The sequence below is a fragment of the Hyla sarda genome, chromosome 6 (genome assembly GCF_029499605.1).
Source record: "Hyla sarda isolate aHylSar1 chromosome 6, aHylSar1.hap1, whole genome shotgun sequence".
Lineage (NCBI taxonomy): Eukaryota > Metazoa > Chordata > Amphibia > Anura > Hylidae > Hyla > Hyla sarda.
The window spans coordinates 89,165,755-89,190,672 of record NC_079194.1 but is presented as its reverse complement, the minus strand read 5'-3'; the positions used below and the strand labels follow the sequence as shown (position 1 = coordinate 89,190,672).

Genomic DNA, 24,918 nt, shown 5'->3' with positions numbered 1-24,918 from the left:
CTTTTTCTGAGCGGAGCTTTTCTGAGAATGTTTTTTCGTGACATATAGGGGGAGATTTATCATTGCTTTCAGAGCATTTTTTTTGGTCTATTATTTGGCGCAGTTCCGGCTCAAGCAGCATATTTAGCGACTTTTATGCGTCTTTTGATATAAGCAGTTTCACTCTTTTTTTGCCTTCCTGTAGAACTTTTTCTTTCTGACCATGCAGTGGTCACGTATTTATAATTTGCGACTTTTGTCAAAAGTCGCTATTTTGTGCGCAAAGGTACTTTTATAGACTCAAAGCTACCCCACCTCCCAGTAGGCCTGAGAATCACTTCTACCTTCCGCAATTCAACCTTTAACCTCTTGTGCACGACAGCACCCCACTCCCCTTCTATGACACGCGCTCAGCATGTCATAGCTGGGTGGTCCTAGCTGGGTGTTCCTGGCGGCTATCTGCCACCAGGACCCATCTATAATGCCAGACATCACCGATCACAGTGATGCCCGACTTTAACCCCTTAGACACTGCAATCAAATTTGATTGTAGGGTCTAAAATGCAAGTAAAAATGTCCCGGCAGCTCTGCGAAAATAAGTAAAAACACCTAACCTGCCAAGTTCAGGACCCGGGAAAGTGTCTACTTCCCTCACAAGTGTCTAGAAATAGTGTATGTGGTAGAGCTGTTCCCATCACAGCGGAGCTGCGCAAAATTCATCATCCTGCTGCACCTTCTTGACAAATAAGATGCACACTAGTCAAACCCACCACCCAAATAAACGTGGGAAAATAGTTTTACCGTAGACATTCTTTGATAAATCTGGGCCTTTTTTTTATTAAAAGGGATGTTATATTTATTCTGTGGGTTGGTCCGATTATGGCGATACCCATTTTATAAAGCTTTCTATGTTCTTTTTCCTTTTCTGCGCAAAATTATTTTTCTGCCATTCATTTTCCAACAGCCATTTTTTATTTTTTGCCCGACGCCATTAAGTGAAGGCTTATTTTTTGCGGGATGAGCTGGACTATTTCTTGGTATCATTTTTGCAATAAGTGCTAACTTTTGATCTTTTTTATTCCCCTATTTGAACCAAAACTGGAAAATTTTCCAATTAGTAGTTGTTGTTTTTTTACAGCGTTCACCTTGTTGAATAATTTACATTATTGTTTTATAGTACATGTCATTACGGACGTGGCAATACCTACTATATGATTTGTGTTTTTGATCTTTTTTTATGACGATACAGGGTTTTATTGGGAAAGGGGCATTTTTTATTTTTTTTACACTTCACACATGTATTGGGCAAACTATTATTTTATTTTTCACTTTTACTATACTATGCTGCAATGCATTTGTACTGCAGCACAGTATAACCTGATCTGCTGCAGATACTACAGCCTCTGGCTGGACCTCCTGCTGCCATAGCAACCAACGAAATGGTATCGCAGCGCCGCCATTGGTGAACAGGGATGCACGCTAGATCAGAGTATCGTGATTTCACGGCTCCGCCCCTCATGACGTCCCGCCCCCTCAATGCAATTCTATGGGAGGGGGCTCGACAGCCGCCACGCCCCCTCCCATAGACTTGCATTGAGGGGGTGGGTCGTGACATCATGATACTCCATCCCCTGCATTGCCTGTCATCAGCTACAGAGTGATCCTCGTTCTGTGCAGCTAGAAACGGGGGTGCTGCAGGAGAGATCGTGGGGTCCCCAGCGGTGGGAGCCCCACGATCAGACATCTTATCCCCTATTCTTTGGACAGGGGATAAGATTACTAGGGGCAGAGCACCCCTTTAAGGAAACACATTACCCCCTCATACATATATATATATATATATATATATATATATATATATATATATATACAGGGCTCAAGTTTTGCAGGAACTCATGGGAACCGAGTTCCTGCACTTTTTCCACAGAAGGAACTCAGTTCCTATTAGCAGGAGGACCAGCCCTTAAAGGGGTACTCCGCCCCTAGACATCGTATCCCCTATCCAAAGGATAGGGGATAAGATGTCTGTGGCACTCCAGACATCCGGTGCATGGAGTGAACTTTGCTCCATAACAAATGACTGGCGAAGGGGGGCAGAGGCTCGTGACATCACGGCCATGCCCCCTCAATGCAAGTCTATGGGAGGGGGCGTGACGGCTCTAAACGAATGCCGGGTGCAGCACAGAGATTGGGGGGGGGGGTCCCCAGCGGCGGGACCCCTGTGATCAGACATCTTGGATATATATGGATATATATATATATATATATATATATATATATATATATATATATGAGTGTATACATTAAAGGGGTACTCCAGTGGAAATCACTGGTTTCAAATGAACTGGTTTAAGTTAAACAGATTTGTTAATTACTTCTATTTAAAAATCTTAATCCTTCCAGTACTTATCAGTTACCGTATATAGAAGAAGTTGTGTAGTTATTTCCAGTCTGACCACAGTGCTCTCTGCTGCCTTCTCTGTCTGTGTCAGGAACTGTCCAAAGTAGAAGCAAATCCCCAATAGCAAACTTCTCCTGCTCAGGACAATTACTGACACAGACAGAGGTGTCTGCAGAGAGGACTGTGGTCACACTGGAAAGAACTACACAACTTCCTCTGGAGCATGCAGCAGCTGCTAAATACTGGAAGGATTAAGATTTTTAAACAAAAGTAATTTACAAATCTATTTAATTTCTGCCACAAGTTCATTTGAAATTTGTTTTCCACCAAAGTTCCCCTTTGACCAGTTTTAATTTGTTTCTGAAAAGTGCTCAACTCTCTCTTTTCATCCAATATAAATATAATCCCTCAACATTAATATACTAGGTGAATGTATTAGTCAGTTTTATCTCCTAATGCTGAGTATTTATTTCATTTTAGATGTCCTAAAAAGGTGCCATATTCCAGTTGACTTTTTCCCCAAGACCTTTTAGCTACTGCAGTATAGTTTGCACACTTTACCCTTAGCATGGATAGTGGACATTAGACATATCTGTATAGACTTTATGGCACAACTGCCAGGAGCTTGGTAGTAGGATTCAGAAAGTAAACTAACCTCTCCCTGGATTATCCTATGTCATTTGTGAAAGGTGGAATCTGGTGGGATAATGGTAATCCTGATGTATTGTGTCCTTTAAGTAGTTCTTTGTAAAGGAGGTGCCGATTAATAGAGAATGCTCTTTACAGGGAAGTGAATACAGGATGCACGACTGATCCTGTAACACAAGAGGATGGGAGCGGTGTCTTTATATTAAACAAGCGTTGAAAATGCATCATTGTAATATATGAAATAAGTCCTGACAAAATACAGGAAACCCTTATGAATAAAATAATCACTGCAGAAACCATAGGGTAGTTATCACTCACCACTTTTGATGTTTAAAGTATTAAATACAATTAAGTCCACTAGAAATGAGCCTCTTTTTTTCCATTCTTTCCCAGTATAGAGCATAATGCTTAAGTATGGATACACAATTTTTTCTATGAGAACCTACAATATTTTATTCACAATGACAAAGCGATTTAGTTCAATGATGGTTTGGGCACGTGTTCAGATTTTTTTCTTGTCAATGATAAGAGAACTACGTTTGTTAAGGTCATTGCTGGGGCCAACCAAAGTACAGTAGTTTGAGAATGGGAAGTTATGATCATCTGTTGTATAATTTCTTAACTATTTTACTACTTAAAGGAAATCTGTCACCAGTGTCACCTGCACTAACCTGTTTGTACTGAAAGATAGTGCAGGGGACACTGATGAGAATGGTGCTCACCTTGTCCTATTTCGTGGCGGGGATCTTTGGTAATTTCCTCCGTTAGCTCCGCTCTGGGTACCCGGCTTGGGGCACGGGCAGAGTTTACTGATTTCACTGCTGTTCTGTAACAGCGAAACTAAGCAGGGAAGAGCAGCAGTGATGTCACTAAGCTCCGTCCATGCCCCAAGCCGGCTGCCGGGACTGGTGCTAACGGAGGAAATTACCGAAGATCCCTGCAACAGAACTGGACAAGGTGAGTACCATTGTCATCAGTGTCACCTACACTATCTGTCGGTACCGACTGATTAGTTCAGGTGACACCGGTGACAGATTTCCTTTAAGGTAGATCTGTGCAATTCTTACAGAAATTTACAAAAACTAGGTTTAAATAATGAACTGATATGGATTATGGGGATGTACCTTGGAAAACTGTTGACTGTGTTGCTATTAATGGCAACAATGGCAACCTGCTATACATATCAGGAGTCATTTGAACAGTATTTCCATGTGTTTGTACCATTAAACATACCACAAAAATGAAACCTCCATAGCATGTACTCGGACTACATTAGGGCGTGGGATCAAAAATGTTTAATTTGTTGGTGGAATCCACAGGTCAAATCTGAATGAGATGTCCCAGAGGCCAGATATGCACTCTTAAAGAAAACAGGCAGAGATGTGATATAGAATAAATTCCTTTACAGCAAACTGCTTTGGTTGGCGTGAAAATTTTATGCAACTGGAGATAATTCTATATGGTGCTGAGTAGACAAATGGTGCAGTAGGCAGCAGACAGTCGGGAGTGGCACAGGTCCATAAGAAGAAATGCAGATTGGTGCAATAGTCTCTATCCACACAAAACTTCTGAATCAGAGGAACGTTCAAATAATAATGAGTAAAAAAAAACTAGAAATGTTGTTTTTGTAAGACAAAGTCTAGAAGAAAGTGAATATATGTGGTCCAAAGGAGAGACTAGAATACAAATTGTCAAAGAAACTGGGTTGACACAAAGCAGAAAAAAATGGGGGGGGGGGGGGGGGGTTCTCAAGCTTTAAACCCTTAAAGGGGTACTCCTGTGGAGAATTTTTTTTTTTTTTTAAATGCAACTGGTGCCAGAAAGTTAAACAGATAAGTAAATTACTTCTATTAAAAAATCTTAATCCTTCCAGTACATTTTATGGGCTGTATAATACAGAGAAAATACTTTTATTTTTGGATTTCTCTGATGTCATGACCACAGTGCTCTCTGCTGACCTCTGCTGTTTAATTTAGGAACTGTCCAGAGCAGCATATATTTGCTATGGGGATTTTCTCCTGCTATGGACAGTTCCAAAAATGGACAGCAGAGGTCAGCAGAGAGCTCTTTGGTCGTGACATCAGAGAAATCCAAAAAGAAAAGCAATTCTTCTGTAGTATACAGCCCATAAAATGTAGTGGAAGGATTATTATTTTTTAATAGAAGTAATTTACAAATCTGTTTAACTTTCTGGCACCAGTTGATTGAAAAAAAATATATATATTTCCACGGGAGTACCCCTTTAAGGACTAAGCCTATTTTCAGCTTAAGAACACAAAACAATCTTCGTTTTTGCATTTTCGTTTTTTTCTCCTCATCGTCTAATAATCATAAGGGGTTAAATTTTGCACCTACAGACCCATATAAGAGCTTGTTTTTTGCGTCACAAATTGTACTTTCTAATAACATTACCTATATTATAACATAATCTGCGACGAAGCAAAAAAAAATTTTGTGAGGTGTAATGAAGAAAAAAAACGACATTTTGCAGATTTTTAGGGCTTCCGCAGGGCATGTTCTACGCAGTGCACTTTTCGGTAAAAATGACACCTTATCTTTATTCTGTAGGTCTGTACGGTTACAGGGATACCCAATTTATGTAGGTTTTATTTATCCTTCTACTTTAAAAAAAAATTATAACTACGTGCAACAACATTTGTATGTTTAACCCCTTAACGACCACGGACGTAAATGTACATCCTGGTTTAGCTGTACTTCGCGCACCAGGACGTACATCTACGACCTGTGTATGACCGCGTGCATTGGAACGTCATACACGGCAGGTTCCAGCAGCTATCAGCAGTAATCAGCGATCGCGCGGATATTTGCCATTAACCCCTCAGATGCCGTGATCAGTACAGATCACGGCATCTGCGGCAGTGCGGTACTTTAAATGGATGATCGATCTCTTGCAGCGCTGCCGCGGCGATCCGATCGTCCGGCATGGATGAGGTCCCCTCACCTGGCTCTGGCCGTCTCCTGGGGTCTTCTGCTCTGGTCTGAGATCGAGCAGACCAGAGCAGAAGATCACCGATAATACTGATCAGTGCTATGTCCTATGCATAGCACTGAACAGTATTAGCAATCAAAGGATTGCTATAGATTGTTCCCTATGGGGACATAAAAAGTGTAAAATAAATGTTGAAAAAGGTAAAAATAAAAAGTAAAAAAAAAGTGGAAAATCCCCTCCCCCAATAAAAATGAAAATTGTCAGTATATATTTTTTTAATATACATATTTGGTATCGCTGCGTGCATAAATGTCGGAACTATCAAAATATAATGTTAATGATCCCGTATGGTGAATGGCGTAAACTTAAAAAAATTTTAAAAGTTAGAAAATGCTGCTTTTTTGTCACATTTTATAAAAAAAAAATTATAAAAAATGATATAAAAGTTTTATATATGCAAATGTGGTATCGATAAAAAGTACAGATGATGGCGCAAAAAATGAGCCCTCATACGGCCCTATACATACAGAAAAATGAAAAAGTAATAGGTAGTCAAAAAAGGGCAATTTTAGATCACTGATTTTGTACAAAAAGTTTTCCATTTTTTTTTAAGCGGTACAAACATATAAAAGTATCTAGCCATGGTTATCCTTTTAATCGTATTGACCCGTAGAATAAAGAACACATGTAATTTTTACCGTGAAGTGTACAGTGTTAATACCAAACCCTCCAAAATGTGTAAAATTGTGGTTTTCATAAAAAAATTCCTCCCTAAAAATTTTTTTGGGGGGGTTCGCCGTACATTTTATGGTAAAATGAGAGGTTTCATTACAAAGTACAATTGGTGACGCAAAAAACAAGCCCTTATATGGGTATGTAGATGGAAATATAAAAGAGTTATAGATTTTAGAAGGCGAGGAGGAAAAAACAAAAACACAAAAATAAAATTGGCCTTGTCCTTAAGGTTAAAATGGGCTTGGTCCTTAAGGGGTTAAAATTGTCATCTTCTGACCCCTATAACTTTTTTTTTTTGCATGTATGGGGCTATATGAGGGCTTATTTTTTGCGCCGTGGTCTGTAGTTCAATACCATTTTTGTTTTGATGGGACTTTTTGATCGCTTTATATTAATATTTTCATGGAATATGAAGTGACCAAAAATTAACTATTTTGGACTTTAATTTAGCTAACCTTAAATTTTAATAGTTCGGACATTAACGCACACGGCGGTACCACATATGATTATTTTTTTTAATTACATTATTTTATTTCAAAATAGGAAAGGGGGGGTGATTTGAACTTTTATTAGGTTTTTGGGCTATACTATGCAATCTTCTGATTGTATACACTGTTCAATGCTATTTCATTGCATGGCATGGAGCAGCAGATCGCCGATCGGACGATGAGGAGGCAGGTGAGGACCCTCCCGTCGTCCAGTAAGCTGATCGGGACATTGCGATTCTGTCGGGATAGTTTCACTTTCAATTTAGACACCGTGATGAACTTTGATGGCGGCGTCTAAAGGGTTAATGCCGGGCATCGGCCCAATCGGCGGTGCTCGGCATTAGCTGTGGGTCCTGGCTTCCCATAGCAACCGAGACACACGGGGTTTAACCCGTTCTCTGCTTGTGAGAATGCTTTAAACCCTGTTAGCGGGACACTGGATGTACAGGTATGCCCTGAGTACTCAAGGACTCGGGAATGGGGGCATACCCGTACGCCCTGCGTCCTTAAGGGGTTAAGTACACTTCACATAATATTTATGGCTGCTAATGGATGCATACATTTTTGTATGTAACAAGAAGAAAATATGACTACGCCCCTCAATAGGACAGCACATGTGATATGAAAGAATAAACCATAAAAAAATCTAATACAACATGATCCTTTATTGCACATAGAAATATTACAAAAATACTAAGGACATACAATTAAAAACACTTTGAGGGGGCCTTGGCACACCCTCAGCAGACACCCATGCTCTATTGATAATAGTAGCTGTATAATATGTCACACTCCCACTGGTCTTCTAACAAGGTGTATATAATAACTCTTGAAGGATACCAATAAAAATATGATATTCTGTAATATGCAATAATATTTCACTTCCCTAGAGGTTGTGACATGAGAAAATGCACAAAATCTCTGCCTGTGGTAGAGAATACCAATATGTGACTGTTGCTATGGATAAAAGGAAATGAGGATGATAATGCAAGCAAAACATAGATGGAGGTACAAGATGACTAACCAATACTCATCCTGGGTGGGTGCCTGCACTGAAGCCCGGGCAGCATGAGTCTTGATTAGTCACCTCATACCTCCATCTATGTTTTGCTTGCATTATCATCCTCATTTGCCTTTTTGGGCCTTTTTGAGTGTTTTTAATTGTATGTCCTTGTTATTTTTGTAAAATTTCTATGTGCAATAAAGGATCATGTTGTATTAGATTTTTCTATGGTTTATTCTTTCATATCAGGTGTGCTGTCCTATTGAGGGTCGTAGTCTTTTTTTTCTTATTGTTACACAAGAAACTAGGTCGAAACCAAAATGAATAACATAGGTGGGATTCATACTGTAGTTGAGTTCAGTAATAAAAACAAATGGTCCTTGTGCCAGAAATATGATGAAAACCAGAAGAATATTTAAAAATTCTAACAGGAATCAAACTCGACAGTCAGAAAAAGATGTGTGACTGGACTAGTTAAAAGTGCTGTGCTTATGTTCATTTACCATGTCTGAGCAAAATTCTCCAAGTAAAACTACTTAAAGGAGTTGTCTACTTTAGAAATCCTTTTTTAAACACTGTAAAGTTAGGATTCCTAACTTTTTCTTTTTGGCAAAAAAAAGTCAATAAAACCGCCCATTCTGCTGCACGGTCGTATGCACCATCTGGCCAATCACAACTCTCAGTGACATGTATGAATCTGTGATGTGAAGAGAACTTCATATCACAGAGGAGTACAGCGCTGGGCAGGGGGAGCAGAGAAGTGCGGCGGGCTGCTGGCTTTTATAGATTATACAGGAAGATCGCAATGGGTGTCAGGAGTGACACCCACTGCGATCTGTCTATTAATGCAGGTACTACAGATCCCAGCATGGAGCAGAGTGTGCTCCATGTTGGGAGCAGTAGTATCTGCAGTAAGGGACAGATCACCCATGTTGTCATTCCTGACACCCGTTGCGATCATCCTTTATATTCCTGAGATGCTGAGCGGCTTTCTGCAGCACTCCGCATCTCTGATCTGTACTCCAGCCAGTGATGTCAATAGAAATTCACTTCACTGATTCATATATGCCGCTCGGAGCGGTGATTCGCCGGCACCATCCGGCCAATCACCGCTCTTAATGGCAAAAATGAATCAGTGAAGTGAATGTGGAGTGCTGCAGAGAGCCGCTCCGCATCTCAGGAATGTAAAGGACGATCGCAACGGGTGTCAGGATTGACACCCGGGGTGATCTGTCCTTAGTGCTTGTATCACAGCTCTCAGTAGTAGTACCTAAATAAGGTTAGAAATATACAGAATAAAGTTGAAAAGTTGTAAAAATCACACATACTTTATAAAACACATTATAAAAATACATTATTAATAAAAAGATTCACAAAATTAATTAAAAAAATATATATTATTGTTACAATTACACGGCCCCTTTATCCTTTTTTAATATTGCCAGCTACATTTTTATGTTCCATCCCCCTCACTTGAATTGGTCCCTGACTGAAAATTAATAAAAATTGTGTTCTACAAAAATATTAATTTAGTTCCCTACAATTTTTTCCATCCCTACTGCATCATTTTTTTTATAAAAATTTTTTTTCCATACCCAACAAAATTCTAAAAAAGGCCTGCAGAGGAACTGCCAAAGGGGCTGAAAATGCAATTTCCACACAAAAGTAAAAACTTGCAAAAAAGTGCAAAAAAAAACAGTGGGAGTTTTTCTGGCGTTTTTTTTTAGGTACCTTAAAAACTTCCCTTGGTTTGAATGATGTCCTATCTTTTGCATCATTTATTTAATTCCACTTATATAGGCAGGGTTGTTAGCATAGGTACTCACCTGTACCCCTTTCCCCATCCCAGCACCTTAGTGGTATGCATGAATATATTTTGTTCTGTACTATTTTATCGTTTTGAAGTAAAAGCTAAGTTTTACTATATTGAGAGCCTAATTGGTGACTTGCTACTTATACTTGTATTTACATTTATTCACCAAGGGACACTTTATCAAATTGGTCTTGGGTACCACATATCATTTGCCCAATTGTTATGTTATTTTCATTGTATATCAGCAGTATTGTTGGCATCCCGGTTTGATTTCGGTCATTATGTGTATCACGTGTATATTCCTGTTATACAGTAATCTAATTTGTGGCTAAGACGGGAATTCATTGTTTATCCACATACAGTACCTACTCACTCTCTTGTAGCTTTGTTAAACACGTGTCACAGTAACATATTTACTGCATTCACAAAAAACCTATGGTCAAATATTACAGGATACCATTAGGACCCTCATTTTTACTCGTTCTTACTCTGGAGGACTAAGATAAAGCACAATACAAATTGGTGTTTCTCATTTTGGGTATTGGTGAGCTATCAGTTTGCTTGGATCACATTGGTGTTAATATTTTGAGTGAGTCAGTCCCATTTCTCTATTTTTTATAGGATTTGTGTAATGCTTTATTTTTCCTGTGGTGGCACTGCAGGTAAAATTAACACTTGCTGCATGGTAAAATCACAGATTACAGCTGACCATAGGTAGTCCCGGCAGGTTGACACTTTGTGATCTGTTTATTAACAGGGGCATTGTAACAGCAAAAAAAAAAAAAAAAAAAAAAAAAGATTTTCTAAAGTGTATAACATAAGCACATTTAGCAAGATAACAGAAAATCTATATTAAGAAATGCCAATGTAATCCTTTAACACAATAGGGAGCCTCTCAATTTCCAAGCTTGGCTTCATTACCTTTAAGAAAGTAGGCAGTGGTTGTGTTTGATGTGTGTTGTTCTGATATTTAATAGCAGAATAATAGATGGACGCAGATTATATTTTAAATGGTTTCAAATCTGTATTGGTTTCTTATTAAACCATTGAAATATTGAATACTCTTGAATGTTGGAAACAAGTGCCTGAAATGCGAGATTCAAAGATGAATGTGCAATGTATGAATTACTGAAAATATTTACTGTACTGTGCAATGTGTATATATGCTCACTCTAGGGCTATTGAGTACATCTCATAATTGTTATACATCTATTATATAGTCTAAGAATTGTCATGTGTTTTTGTTTTTTTTACATTGTAAGTTTGAGTCATGTGAAGTATTTTGGTCAATGCTTTTAACTAAAACCAGGAGTGGGTTCTAAACTCAAAGCTTTCCATTATAGTTTTTCTCTGTGTTGGTTCCACTTCTGCTTTTAGATAAAACTAAGTGACCCAAATATTACATGTAATCACAGCTTTAGATATATCATGCACTAAACCTGACATACTACCTACATTATAGATCAAAACTTTATAAAAAAGAGTGATACGTACCTGTCTGATTCCTCTGCGCTTTTGTTCTGACAGTACCCAGTCCATACTGATCAGCAATTCCTGGTCCTGCCACAGCAGACTGAAAAATGCTGGCCCAGTCATTTACTGGCAATAGCATTGTCCTACCTCATCTACTGATTGACTTGGAGTGCATTTTCTTGTGTCCAGAGACTGGGGACTGGGAAAAGCTGATCAGCGGGGTCATGCCAATGTCGGTACGGGATTGACCCCATTTTTTTCCAGGAAGCAACTCCTTTAAGCAACTTCTAAAGTAATTTTTATGCAGCAAAATTATTTTGAAATAATTGATTGACTTGTCTTGTTCATTACCTTTTACTTAATTCCTTTATAATTGATATCTTATTTTTGGTAACAGATTGAAAATCTTCAAGAACAGCTTAGAGACAAGGACAAGCAACTTGGGAACCTGAAAGATCGAGTCAAATCCCTGCAGACGGACTCCAGTAATACAGACACTGCACTGGCAACCTTGGAAGAGGCCCTTTCTGAAAAGGTGACCACGTTTTTCAATATAGAAATGTATTTGTGACATTGCTATCTTATGTCACATTTAAGGTTAACATGTTTTAATTGGCTCACGGTTATTCCAACTCTATTTCATGTTCTCTTCTGTATTCTCCACATCAGCTTTAGCTATGGAACTGATGGTCATTTTCTCTTGTAAAATGCTAATGGGTAACCACCAAAGTACTTTTCTCTTATAGAACGTGGCCAAATTAATATTAAATGTGAAGATCCTGAGTATTTACCTCAGGCCTATTAATAGATAGCCACCTGAATGCCCAGCAAGACCAGTGTCTGTAATTACTTTACTAGTGAGCCTGAGATATTTTCTGATAATAAACTACAATGGGGAACTCCAGTTATCACTTTGACATTCCCGTAAATTTACATATAAAAAGCATCACTGCAGAGAGTTTTCTACTTTTGAATGCTTTACTATGTCTCTGAGAAAATGGTATTTCCTTCTAGATTGTATTTCCCAAGCAATGTATAGTGAGAGACGCGTCACTCAAGCCAGTGGGGTGCGGAAGGATCCTCTCCAAGGACTAGTCACCTGGGTCCCAGTGACATTTTGTAAAGTATGAGTACTGTAAAATGCCTGAGAGACTCATAATAATTCAAAATATGCTGTGATCCGAATGCTCACATATTGACTGCAGTTTGGGCAGAATAAAACTAACCACAGGTTATCTTTAACCCCTTAAGGACCCAGCCAATTTTCAGTGTAGGACCCAGCCATTTTTTGCACATCTGACTACTGTCACTTTAAGCATTGATAACTCTGGGATGCTTTTACCTTTCATTCTGAATCCGAGATAGTTTTTTCGTGACATATTATACTTTATGTTAGTGGTAACATTTTGTCGATACTTGCATAATTTCTTGATGAAAAATTCCAAAATTTGATGAAAAAAGAGAAAATTTAGCATTTTTTTTTTTACTTTGAAGCTCTCTTCTTATAAGGAAAATGAATATACCAAATACATTATATATTGATTCACATATACAATATGTCTACTTTATGTTGGCATCATGAAGTTGACATGTTTTTACTTTTGTAAGACATCAATGAGCTTCAAAGTATAGCAGCAATTTTCCAATTTTTCACAACATTTTCAAAATCGAAAATTTTCAGGGACCAGTTCAGTTTTGAAGTGGATTTGAAGGGCCTTCATAGTATAAATACCCCATAAATGACCCCATTATGAAAACTGCACCCATCAAAGTATTCAAAGTGACATTCATAAGGTTTGTTAACCCTTTAGGTGTTTCACAGGAATAGCAGCAAATTGAAGGAGAAAATTCAAAATCTTCATTTTTTACACTGGCATGTTCTTGTAGACCCAATTTTTTTATTTTTACAAGGGGTACAAGGAGAGAAATCTTCCTAAAATGTGTAACCCAATTTCTCTCGAGTAAGGAAATACCTCATATGTGTATGTCAAGTGTCCGGCGGGTGCACTAGAGGGCTCAGAAGGGAAGGAGCGACAATGGGATTTTGGAGAGTGAGTTTTTCTGAAATGGTTTTTGGGGGGCATGTCACATTTAAGAAGCCCCTATAGTGCTAGAACAGCAAAAAAAAAAAAAAAACACATGGCATACTATTTTGGAAACTACACCCCTCAGGGAACGTAACAAGGGGTACAGTGAGCATTAACACCCCACAGGTGTTTGACGACTTTTCGTTAAATTTGGATGTGTAAATGATTTTTACTTTTTTTTTTTCACTTAAATGCTAGTTTTCCCCCAAATTTTTTATTTTTACAAGGGGTAATAGCAGAAAATGCACCCCAAAACTTGTAACCCCATCTCTTCTGAGTATGGAAATACCCCATGTGGAGACATCAAGTGCTCTGCTGGCGCACTACAATGCTCAGAAGAGAAGGAGTCACATTTGGTTTTTGAAAAGAAAATTTTGTTGAAATGGTTTTTGGGGGGCATGTCGCATTTAGGAAGCCCCTATGCTGCCAGAACAGCAACAAAAAAAACCCCACATGGCATACTGTTTTGGAAAGGTAACAAGGGGTACAGTGAGCCTTAACACCTCACAGGTGTTTGACGACTTTTTGTTAAAGTTGGATGTGTAAATGAAAAAAAAAAATTTTTTCACAAAAATGCTGGTTTTTCCCAAAATTTAAATTTTTTACAACGGGTAATAGGAGAAAATGACCCCCAAAATTTGTAACCCCATTTCTTCTGAGTATGGAAATACCCCATGTGTGGACATCAAGTGCTCTGCTGGCATACTACAATGCTCAGAAGAGGAGGAGCGCCACTGAGCTTTTGGAAAGAGAATTTTTTTGGAAAGGAAGTCAGGGGCCATGTGCGTTTACAAAGCCCCCTGTGGTGCCAGAACAGTGGACCCCCCCCCCCCACATGTGACCCCATTTTGGAAACTATACCCCTCACAGAATTTAATAAGGGGACCACTGTTCCAAAAATCTGTCAGACATCTGTGGGGGGTAAATGCTCACTGTACCCCTTATTACATTACGTGAGGGGTGTAATTTCCAAAATGGGGTCACATGTCGGGGGGTCCATTATTCTGGCACTATGGGGGCTTTGTAAACACACGTGGCCTTGAATTCCGGACAAATTTTCTCTTCTAAAGCCCAATGGCGCTCCTTCTCTTCTGAGCATTGTAGTGCACCACGAGAGCACTTTACATCCACATATTGTGTATGGTCTTACTCGGAAGAAATGGGGTTACAAATTTTGGGGGGCTTTTTTCCTATTTTCCCTTGTGAAGATGAAAAATGTAGGGTAACACCAGCATTTTTGTGAAATTATTATTATTTTTTTTTTTCATTTTTCCATCCAACTTTGAAGAATTTTCATAAAACACCTGTGGGGTGTTAAGGCTCACTATAAGCCCTTGTTACATTCCGTGAGGGATGTAGTTTACAAAATGGGGTCACATGTGGGTATTTCTTTTTTGTGTTTATGTCAAAACCGCTGTAAAATCAGCCACCCCTGTGCAAATCACCAATTTAGGCCTCAAATGTACATAGTGCGCTCTCACTCCTGAGCCTTGTTGTGCACCCGCATAGCATTTTATGCCCACATATGGGGTATTTCCGTTACAAATTTTGGGGGTCTTTTTTTCCTTTTACCTCTTGTGAAAATAAAAAGTATGGGGCAACACCAGCATCATGTTAGTGTAATTTAAAAAAAAAAATAATTCACTAACAGACTGGTGTAGCCCCCAACTTTTCCTTTTCATAAAGGGTAAAAGGAGAAAAAGCCCCCAAAAAATTTGTAGTGCAATTTCTCCCGAGTACGGAAATACCCCATATGTGGCCCTAAACTGTTTCCTTGAAATACGACAGGGCTCCAAAGTGAGAGAGCGCCATGCGCATTTGAGGGCTAAATTAGGGATTGCATAGGGGTGGACATAGGGGTATTCTACGCCTGTGATTCCCAAACAGGCTGCCATTAGCTGTTGCTAAACTCCCAGCATGCCTGGACAGTCAGTGGCTGTCTGGAAATGCTGGGAGTTGTTGTTTTGCAACAGCTGGAGGCTCCGTTTTGGAAACACTGCCATACAATACATTTTTAATTTTTATTGGGGGGGGGGGGAGTGTAAGGGGGTGTATATGTAGTGTTTTGCTCTTTATTATGTGTTAGTGTAGTGTATTGTAGTGTTTTTAGGGTACATTCGCACTGGCGGAGGTTTACAGTGAGTTTCCCGCTAGGAGTTTGCTCAAACTTCAAGCAGGAAACTTCAGTGTGAATGTACCCTGTACATTCACTTAGTGGGGGCAAACCTCCAGCTGTTTCAAAACTACAACTCCCAGCATGTACTGACAGACCGTGCATGCTGGGAGTTGTACTTTTGCAACAGCTAGAGGCACACTGGTTGGAAAACCTTCAGTTAGGTTCTGTTACCTAACTCAGTATTTTCCAACCAGTGTACCTCTAGCTGTTGCAAAACTACAACTCCCAGCATGTACTGATCGCTGAAGGGCATGCTGGGAGATGTAGTTATGCAACAGCTGGAGGTAACACAACTACAATCCAGCATACCGAGACAGCTGTTTGTGCATGCTGGGATTTGCAGTTTTGCAACATCTGGAGTGCTACAGTTTAGAGACTACTGCACAGTGATCTCCAAACCGTGGCCCTCCAGATGTTGCAAAACTACAAATCCCAACATGCCCAGACAGCAAACTGCTGTGTGGGCATGCTAGGAGTTGTAGTTTTGCAAGATCTAGAGGGCCACAGTTTAGAGATCACTGCACAGTGATCTCCAAACTGTAGCCCTCCAGCTGTTGCAAAACTGCTAATCCCAGCATGCCCAAACAGCTGTCTGGGCATGCTGGGAGTTTTAGTTTTGCAACATCTGGAGGGCTACAGTTTAGAGACCACTGTATAGTGGTCTCAAACTATAGCCATCCAGATGTTGCTAGGCAACTCACTGGCTTCTGTAGGATCCAGGGAGCCAGCCGCACAACATCGCCGCCCGCCGATCACCGCACCCGATCATCACCCGCAGCCTCCGAGATGGGTAAGTGGACTTCGGCGCCAGTCCCTGATGGTTTCCCCGTTCTGCCCCGCCTATTGTGGGTGGGCAGAACGGGGAAACCGAAAGTTAACCCCCCCGCCTCTGATCTGCTATTGGTCGTTGCTTCTATACCGCCAATTGCAGAGATAGGAGGGGTGGCACCCCTGCCTCCTCACTCCTAACCCTTCAGGAGGATCGTGGGTGTCTTGTACAACCCCTATCCCCCTTATTTTCCATGTCACTGGGCCACCATAGACCCGTATGACCCAGAATCCGTGCAAATCGCCGGTGTGAATTCACCGGCGATTTGCAGCGATCGCCGACATGGGGGGTCTGATGACCCTCCTGGGCATTTGCGCGGGGTGCCTGCTGATAGATATAAGCAGTCACCCCGGTCCGATCCCGCGCGGTGGGGACCGAAATTCCCACTGGGCGTACAGGTACGCCATGGGTGCTTAACTACCAGGAAGCCAGGGCGTACCGATATGTCCTCGGTCCTTAAGGGGTTAAAGGAAAGTACGGTATATTCACATGGCGAGAATTCCATGTGATTTCTGGTTCACATTGAAATCTATGTTAAAAACTGTGTCTTATTGTTTTCAATGGGAATATGTACCATATAAATCCATTTTGTGGAGCAAAATACTTGACATTACTTGCAGAAACCACCTCAGGTTGCTTAAAGGCAGATTTGCCACACTTTGACAGAATCTACAGCATGCAAAGTGAAAATGCTTAGCATAGAATGTGTCGGCAGATAAGAGCCATTTGGCCCATCTAGTCTGCCCAATATTCTCAATACTTATGAATCGTCCTTGTCCCAACTTATATGAAGGATAGCCCTATACGTATCTCTCTCTTATAAGAAGGATAGCCTTATGCTTATCCCATGCATACTTAAACTCCTTCACTGTATTTGCAGCAACCCCTTATGCAAGAAGGCTATTCCATGCATCCACTACTCTCTCAGTAAAATAATACTTCCTGGTGTTACCTTTTAAACCTTTGCCCCTCTAATTTAAAACTATGTCCTCTTGTGGTAGTTTTTCTTCTTTTAAATATACTCTCCTCCTTTATCTTGTTGAATCCCTTTTTGTATTTAAAGGTTTCTTTCATATCCCCTCTGTCTCTTCTTTCTTCCAAGCTATACATGTTAAGGTCCTTTAACATTTCCTGATAAGTTTTATTCTTCAACCCATGAACTATTTTAGTAGCTCTTCTCTGAACTCTCTCCAAAATATCTATATCCTACAGCCTCCAGTACTGCACACAATACTCCAAGTGAGGCTTCACCGGTGCTCTGTACAGCGGCATGAGCACTTCTCCCATTCTACTGCTAATACCTCTCCCTTTACACCCAAGCATTTTGCTAGAATTTCCTGTTGTCTATGACATTGTCTGCCTACCTTTAAGTCTTCTAAAATAATGACCATTTAATCCCTCTCCTCAGATACTGAGGATAGGACTATATCACATATTCTATACTCTGTCCCAAGTGCATTATCTTGCACTTATTCACATTAAACTTTAGTAGCCAGAGTTCTGACCATTCCTCTAGTTTACCCAAATCCTTTTCCATTTGGCGGATCCCTCCAGGAATATCAAACCTGTTACATATATTTGTGTCATCAGCAACAATACACACCTTACCATCAAGACCTTTTGCAATATCACTGATAAAGATATTAAACAAAATAGGTCCCAGCACAGGTCCCTGAGGTACCCCACTGGCTTCAGCCGACATCACCTTACTCTAGAAATGAACCATAATCTACCCAGATAGGCATGCTAACTTTATCACTGCATCAACCTCTTGAGGCCATTTCTGATATTTCATTGGTGGTGGACCTCCAGAAGGTTTAATAACATTTGACTGTGTGATAAGTTCTGCTGGTTCCTGCTACTGAAATAAAGTAAGGGAGCATGTAAAGAAAAAAAAACTGTTCAGCATACAATAAGACTGTGCCAATGCAAATACATCTGAAACAGAAACATCTTTTTAAGATTTCCCAATGTTATTTGTTAATCAAGTAGAACTCCAAGACCAGATGTGTTTGACATCTCCTCTCGCACAGATGACAGGTCCAGTAGTCATCCTTTTCTGCCCAACCGCAAGTGCAGAGAACTGTTTATTAAAAGGCCCATTATATAGTCCAGTTTTCCGTAAGCACCACAGAAGAAAGTCTCATGAAAGCCACATGTTTCTCAAAATTCTAATAATTACTGTGCAAATTACTTGTTTTATTGACATGGTTTGGCTTGTCACATGTAGACAAATAATAAACAAAATAATCGGCAGAAGACCAACTTTACTACTGTATATTTTAGACTGGAGTTTGAAGCCTATACTCTGTAGTCATTCTATTTTAGGTAGGTGATCAATCCCTGTTAGGAGATCACTATGTTTGGTGTCAAATTAATAAAAACAATATCAGGTGGGTTCATACTGTGTTTTTTATTTCAGTATATTTATACTTTTGATACTTGAAGATTCTGTCTTGAATCAGACTCCCATTGATTTTAAATAGGTTTGTGCAACACTTTTAACACAGAGTAATTTCTGATGCAGATCTTAATTCCACTAGAAGAATTGACATCTCATGAAGTCAATGAGACTTTGTACACTGCTCAAAAAAATAAAGGTAACACTAAGATAACACATCCTAGATCTGAATGAATGAACTAATCGTAAGAAATACTTTCGTCTTTACATAGTTGAAAGTGTTGACAACAAAATCACACAAAAATGATCAATGGAAATCAAATTTATCAACCCATGGAGGTCTGGATATGGAGTCACACTCAAAATCAAAGTGGAAAACCACACTACAGGCTGATCCATCTTTGATGTAATGTCCGTAAAACAAGTCAAAATGAGGCTTAGTAGTGTTTGTGGCCTCCAGGTGCCTGTATGACCTCCCTACAATGCCTGGGCATGCTCCTGATGAGGCGGCAGATGGTCTACCAAGGGATGTCCTCCCAGACCTGGACTAAAGCATCCACCAACTCCTGGACAGTCTGTGGTGCAACGTGATGTTACATAGTTCTTAAGGTTGAAAAAAGACCAGAGTCCATCAAGTTCAACCTATAACCCTGATGAGTCCCTATTGAGTTGATCCAGAGGAAGGCAAAAAACCCTCATACTAGAGGTAAAAATTCCTTCCTGACTCCAAATATGGCAGTGAGAATAAATCCCTGGATCAACGTTCTGTCCCTATAACTTTAGTATACATAACCAGCAATAATATTATTCTCCAAAAATGCATCCAGACCCTTTTGAACTCTTTTACAGAGTTCACTATGACCACCTCCTCCGGGAGAGAATTCTAGTCTCACTGCTCTTACAGTAAAGAAACCCCTTCTATTATGGTGTAGAAACCTTCTTTCCTCAAGACGTAGAGGATGCCCCCTTGTTATGGATACAGTTCTGGGTATAAATAGAGCGTTGGTGGATGGAGCGAGACATGATGTGCCAGATGTGCTCAGTCGGATTCAGGTCTGGGGAACGGGCGTGCCAGTCCATAGCATCAATGCCTTCCTTTTGCAGGAACTGCTGACACACTCCAGCCACATGAGGTCTAGCATTGTCTTGCATTAGGAGGAACCCAGTTCCAACCGCACCCGCATATTGTCTAACAAGGGGTCTGAGGATCTCATCTCGGTACCTAATGTCAGTTAGGTTACCTCTGACAAGCACATGGAGGGCTGTGCGGCCCCCAAAGAAATGACACCCCACACCATTACTGACCCACCACCAAACCAGTCATGCTGGAGGATGTTACAGGCAGCAGAACGTTCTCCACGGCATCTCCAGACTCTGTCACATGTGCTCAGAGTGAACCTGCTTTAATCTGTGAAGAGCACAGGGCGCTAGTGGTGAATTTGCCAATCTTGATGTTCTCTGGCAAATGCTAAAAATCCTGCATGGTGTTGGGCTGTAAGCACAACCCCCACCTGTGCATGTCGGGCCCTCATACCACCCTCATGGAGTCAGTTTCTGACTGTTTGAGTGGACACATGCACATTTGTGGCCTGCTGGAGGTCATTTTGCAGGGCTCTGGCAGTGCTCCTCCTGCTCCTCCTTGCACAAATGCGGAGGTTGCAGTCCTGCTACTGGGTTGTTGCCCTCCTGCTCACTGACACTACATTATAAAGTCCCTGCACCTCCCACACTTCCCTAACACATCTTCAGTGCCCCTAGCCTGAGATTAAGCGACCCTTTAGCCTGTTAGCTTTTCCCGTGTTTCCAGACTAGGGCTGCGCGGTATGACCAAATATGTGTATCACAATATTTTTGTAACTTATGGTGGTTCCACGGTATATAACGGTATCCCCCCCAAATTAATTATCAGCCCAGCGCTGCGCTGTCCCCATCGGGGTAAATACTCACATATCAACCGCAAGCGCTGCCCTCCTCGTCCTCCTGTTTGTTGCGGGCCGCTGGCGCTGACACTCTATAGCTGTATCCCTATGCCCAGGCTACAAAAGGTAAACAAAATAAACTTTAACGCATGTTCCTACGTCGGCCTTACGCTCTTCCTGGGGACGTGAACGGAGAGCCGTCAGCCTTTCACCGGCCGCAGCGATATTCCGCCTCGGCCGGTGATAGGCTGAGCCCACTGTCATGTAAGAATCCAGCTTCTTACATGACAGTGCGCTCAACTTATCTCCGGCCAAGGCGGAACATCGCTGCGGCCAGTGATAGGCTGACGGCTGTACGACATTCCATTCCCTAGGAAGCTGGTCCGGACCGACGGGAAAAGTGAGTTAAAGTTTATTTTGTTTACCTTTTGCAGCTCGGGCATGGGGATACAGCTATAGAATGTCAGAGCCAGCGGCCCACAACAAACAGGAGGACGAGGAGGACAGCGCTTGCGGATGATATGTGAGTATTTACCCCGATGGGGACAGCGCAGCGCTGGGCTGATAATTAATTGGTGGTGGGGGGGGGGGGGGCAGAACAGCGCTTGCGGGTCACATATGATTAGTTCCTGAGGGTGAGTGGCCAAACTGGTATTGCGGTATGGAGAACAATTCATATCGTGCAGGACAACAATTTCGGTATTCGGTATGAAACGGTATACCGCCCAGCCCTAATCCAGACCTTCCGCTACATTATTAGACTCCGCACCTTTGACGCCTGCCTTCAACTTCTGCTACCTTTGACTATGCTACTGCCTTATCCTTAGGTACCTCGCATTGCCCAGCTACCTGTGTGGTTGAGCCATGTCGGGGGTAGTGACCTGGGTGTCGACTGCCCAGAAAGCCCATCCTGCCTTGTGGCGGGCTCTGGTGAAGACCAGCGGCACCTTAGACTCCGCTCCCCATTACCGTCCAAGTCATCAGACACACAGGTAAGAGGATCCACATCCAGCTCCGTTACAGCAAGTTCCGTCCATGGATCCCCCTGGGGTTCCTCTGCCTGATAGTCCGGATCTCACTTCCATCGTGGCGCTCCAGTCACAGCAGTTGGCCCAGCTGGCACTGCAGTTGAGCCATTTATCCGCCATGATGCAGCAGTTGCTAACTGCTCAGCAGCAACCGTCACAACCACAGCCTCCTCCTGCTCCGGTGGCACCTCCCACTCCTGCAGTCATCGCTGGATCAAGACTCTGTCTGTCTCTTCCTGAGAAATATGAGGGGGATCCCAAGTCCTGTCGTGGTTTTGTGACTCAGTGCTCTATGCACATTGAACTCATGGCGGATCTGTTTCTTATGGAACGAGCAAAGGTGGCCTTCATCCTCCGTCTTTTAACTGGAAGGGCTTTGGCCTGGGCAACTCCAATTTGGGATCGCAGTGATGCCCTCACAACCAATCTCCAGGCGTTCCTGACAAAATTTTGAGGTGTCTTCGAAGAACCTGCTCGGGCTTCCTCCGCTGAGACGGCATTGCTGAGTCTTACTCAGTGCAACTCCTCTGTGGGCGAGTATGCCATTCGGTTTCGTACACTGGCATCAGAGTTAGCATAGAATGATAAATCTCTTTTCGCCACCTTCAAGAGAGGATTATCAAGTCAAATCAAGGATGTCCTCGCAGCCCGGGAATTGCCATCTAATCTGAATGAGCTTATACAGTTGGCATCCCGGATTGATATCCGTTTCTCAGAGCGACGTGAGGAACTACGCCAAGAAAGGGAGTCTGCATGACCTTGGTGCTTTCCTTGTCTGGCACCTGTCTTCCAGCAGCCACCGCAACCTTCTACGTTGCCTCCTGCAGTGGAGGCTATGCAGGTGGATCCGTCTCGCCTGACCCTGCAGGAGAGAACTCGATGATGAACTGAGAATCTATGTCTATACTGTGCCAGTGCGGATCACTTCCTAAAAGGTTGTCCTCTGCGTCCTCAGTCACAGGGAAACGCTCACACCTAGGGTTTGTTGGAGAGGCCTCCCTAGGTGTGAATATCACCTCTCCACACTTAAATATGACGGTCCAGCTCTTCCTTCCTCCCAAAGAGATCTTCTCCGTTTTTGCCTTTTTGGACTCTGGCTCCGCGGGAAATTTTATTGATGCTTCCCTAGTACATAGGCATCATCTGCCGGTGTCCCGACTGTTAAAGCCTCTGTACATCTCTACGGTCAATGGTGAAAGACTGGATTGTACTGTGCTATATCACACGGAACCATTGTCTATGTGGGTAGAAGTCTTGCATAGGGAGAACTTGTCCTTCTATGTTCTCCCACATTGTACTTCTCCTCTCTTGCTTGGCCTACTGTGGTTGCAACTCCATGCTCCTCAGCTGGATTGGAAACTGGAGAAGTCCTTCCCTGGGGCCCGCATTGCAACAACCACTGTATCCACATATGTATCTCAAAATTGGAACCATGATCTGGTCCTATCTCTGTTTTGCCTTCCTTTCTTTAGGACTATGCTGATGTCTTCAGTGGAAAGCAAGCCGAAGTGTTACCACCACATCGTCCCTACGATTGTCCTATTGACTTGCTGCCCAGCACCACTCCTCCCAGGGGCAGAATTTACCCTTTGTCAGTCCCAGAAACTCTGACCATGTCTAATTATATCCAGGATGACCTTCAGAATGTAACACTCATGTTTCAGAAGACAGGAACTCCGGTGGATGTGGATCCGCTGGACCTGTGTGGCAGATGACTCGGACCATACCAGGGAGCGGAGTCTAAGGTGCCACTGGTTTTCACCAGAGCCTGCCACAAAGCGGGATGGACTTGCTGCGGCAGGCGGCACCCAGGTCGCTACCCCTGGCACGGCTCAACCACACAGGTGGCTGAGGAGATGCGAGGCACAGGAGGGATAAGGCAGCTTGTAGTCTGGATAGCAGAAGGTCAAGGCATGCAGCACAGTAGCGTAGTCAAGACGTAGCAGAAGTTCAGTGAGCAGGCGGCAGAGGAGCAAGGTCATAGTCACATCAGATACACAGCAAGGCAATACTGAGGAACTCTTTCTCTAAAGCACAAGGCAACAAAGATCTGGCAGGGGAATGAGGAGGGTGGAGGAATTTATAAATGAGCCACAGGTAAATTACACTAATGAGCATACTGGCCCTTTAAATCTTAAAGCTCCAGCGCACTCGCCCTAGGGGACGGGGACACGTGCGCCGGAGCAGAGAGGCAGAGGCAGGAGAAACACCCAGGGAGTGACGGACTGGGGCTCACATGGGGGCGCGTCCCACGATGCGAGTCCCAACCCCATCGGCAACAGCAGGTAAGGGGACCATGCACTCACGGCCAGCGTGTCCAGCCGGAGCACATAATGTATCACAGAAGAGGTTTATCAGGAAGTCCTCTTCCCATGCCGGAGCTGGGTTCTTCTCCATGGAAAAAAAAGACGGCTCCTTGCGACCTTGCATTGATTATGAGGCTTGAATAAAATTACAGTAAAGAACCGCTACCCACTTCCTTTAATCTCAGAGTTAATTGATCATCTGTGAGGTGCAATGATTTTCTCTAAACTAGACCTTCTGGGAGCCTATCATTTGATTCGTATACGTGAAGGGGACGAATGGAAGACTGCATTTAATACTTGTGATGGACATTTCAAATATCTTGTTATGCCATTCAGACTCTGTAATGCTCCAGCAGTTTTCCAGGAGTTTGTCAATGATATTTTCCGTGACCTCCTGTACTCCTGTGTCGTTGTCTATTTGGATGACATACTCATCTACTCTCCCAATGTCCAGTCTCATCGCTCTTACCTCTGCCAAGTGTTACAGCGTCTCCGTGAAAATCATCTCTATGCTAAACTGGAGAAATGTACTTTTGAAAAGACTAGCCTCCCTTTTCTGGGCTACATTGTTACCAGTCAAGGTCTACAAATGGATCCCAACAAGTTATCCACAGTACTGGACTGGCCACAACCTACTGCTCTGAAAGCGATTCAGCGCTTCCTCAGCTTTGCCAATTATTAT

At 42.1% G+C, this 24,918-nt stretch overlaps 1 protein-coding gene across 1 annotated transcript in view; it reads left to right on the top strand.

Moving 5' to 3' along the window:
* ERC2 (ELKS/RAB6-interacting/CAST family member 2) overlaps positions 1-24,918 on the top strand; it is a 950,023-nt gene that overhangs the window by 452,284 nt on the left and 472,821 nt on the right. Inside the window, exon 9 of the mRNA XM_056528115.1 lies at positions 11,888-12,025. Coding sequence (XP_056384090.1) covers positions 11,888-12,025 — 138 coding nt within the window. The remainder of the gene's footprint in view (positions 1-11,887; positions 12,026-24,918) is intronic.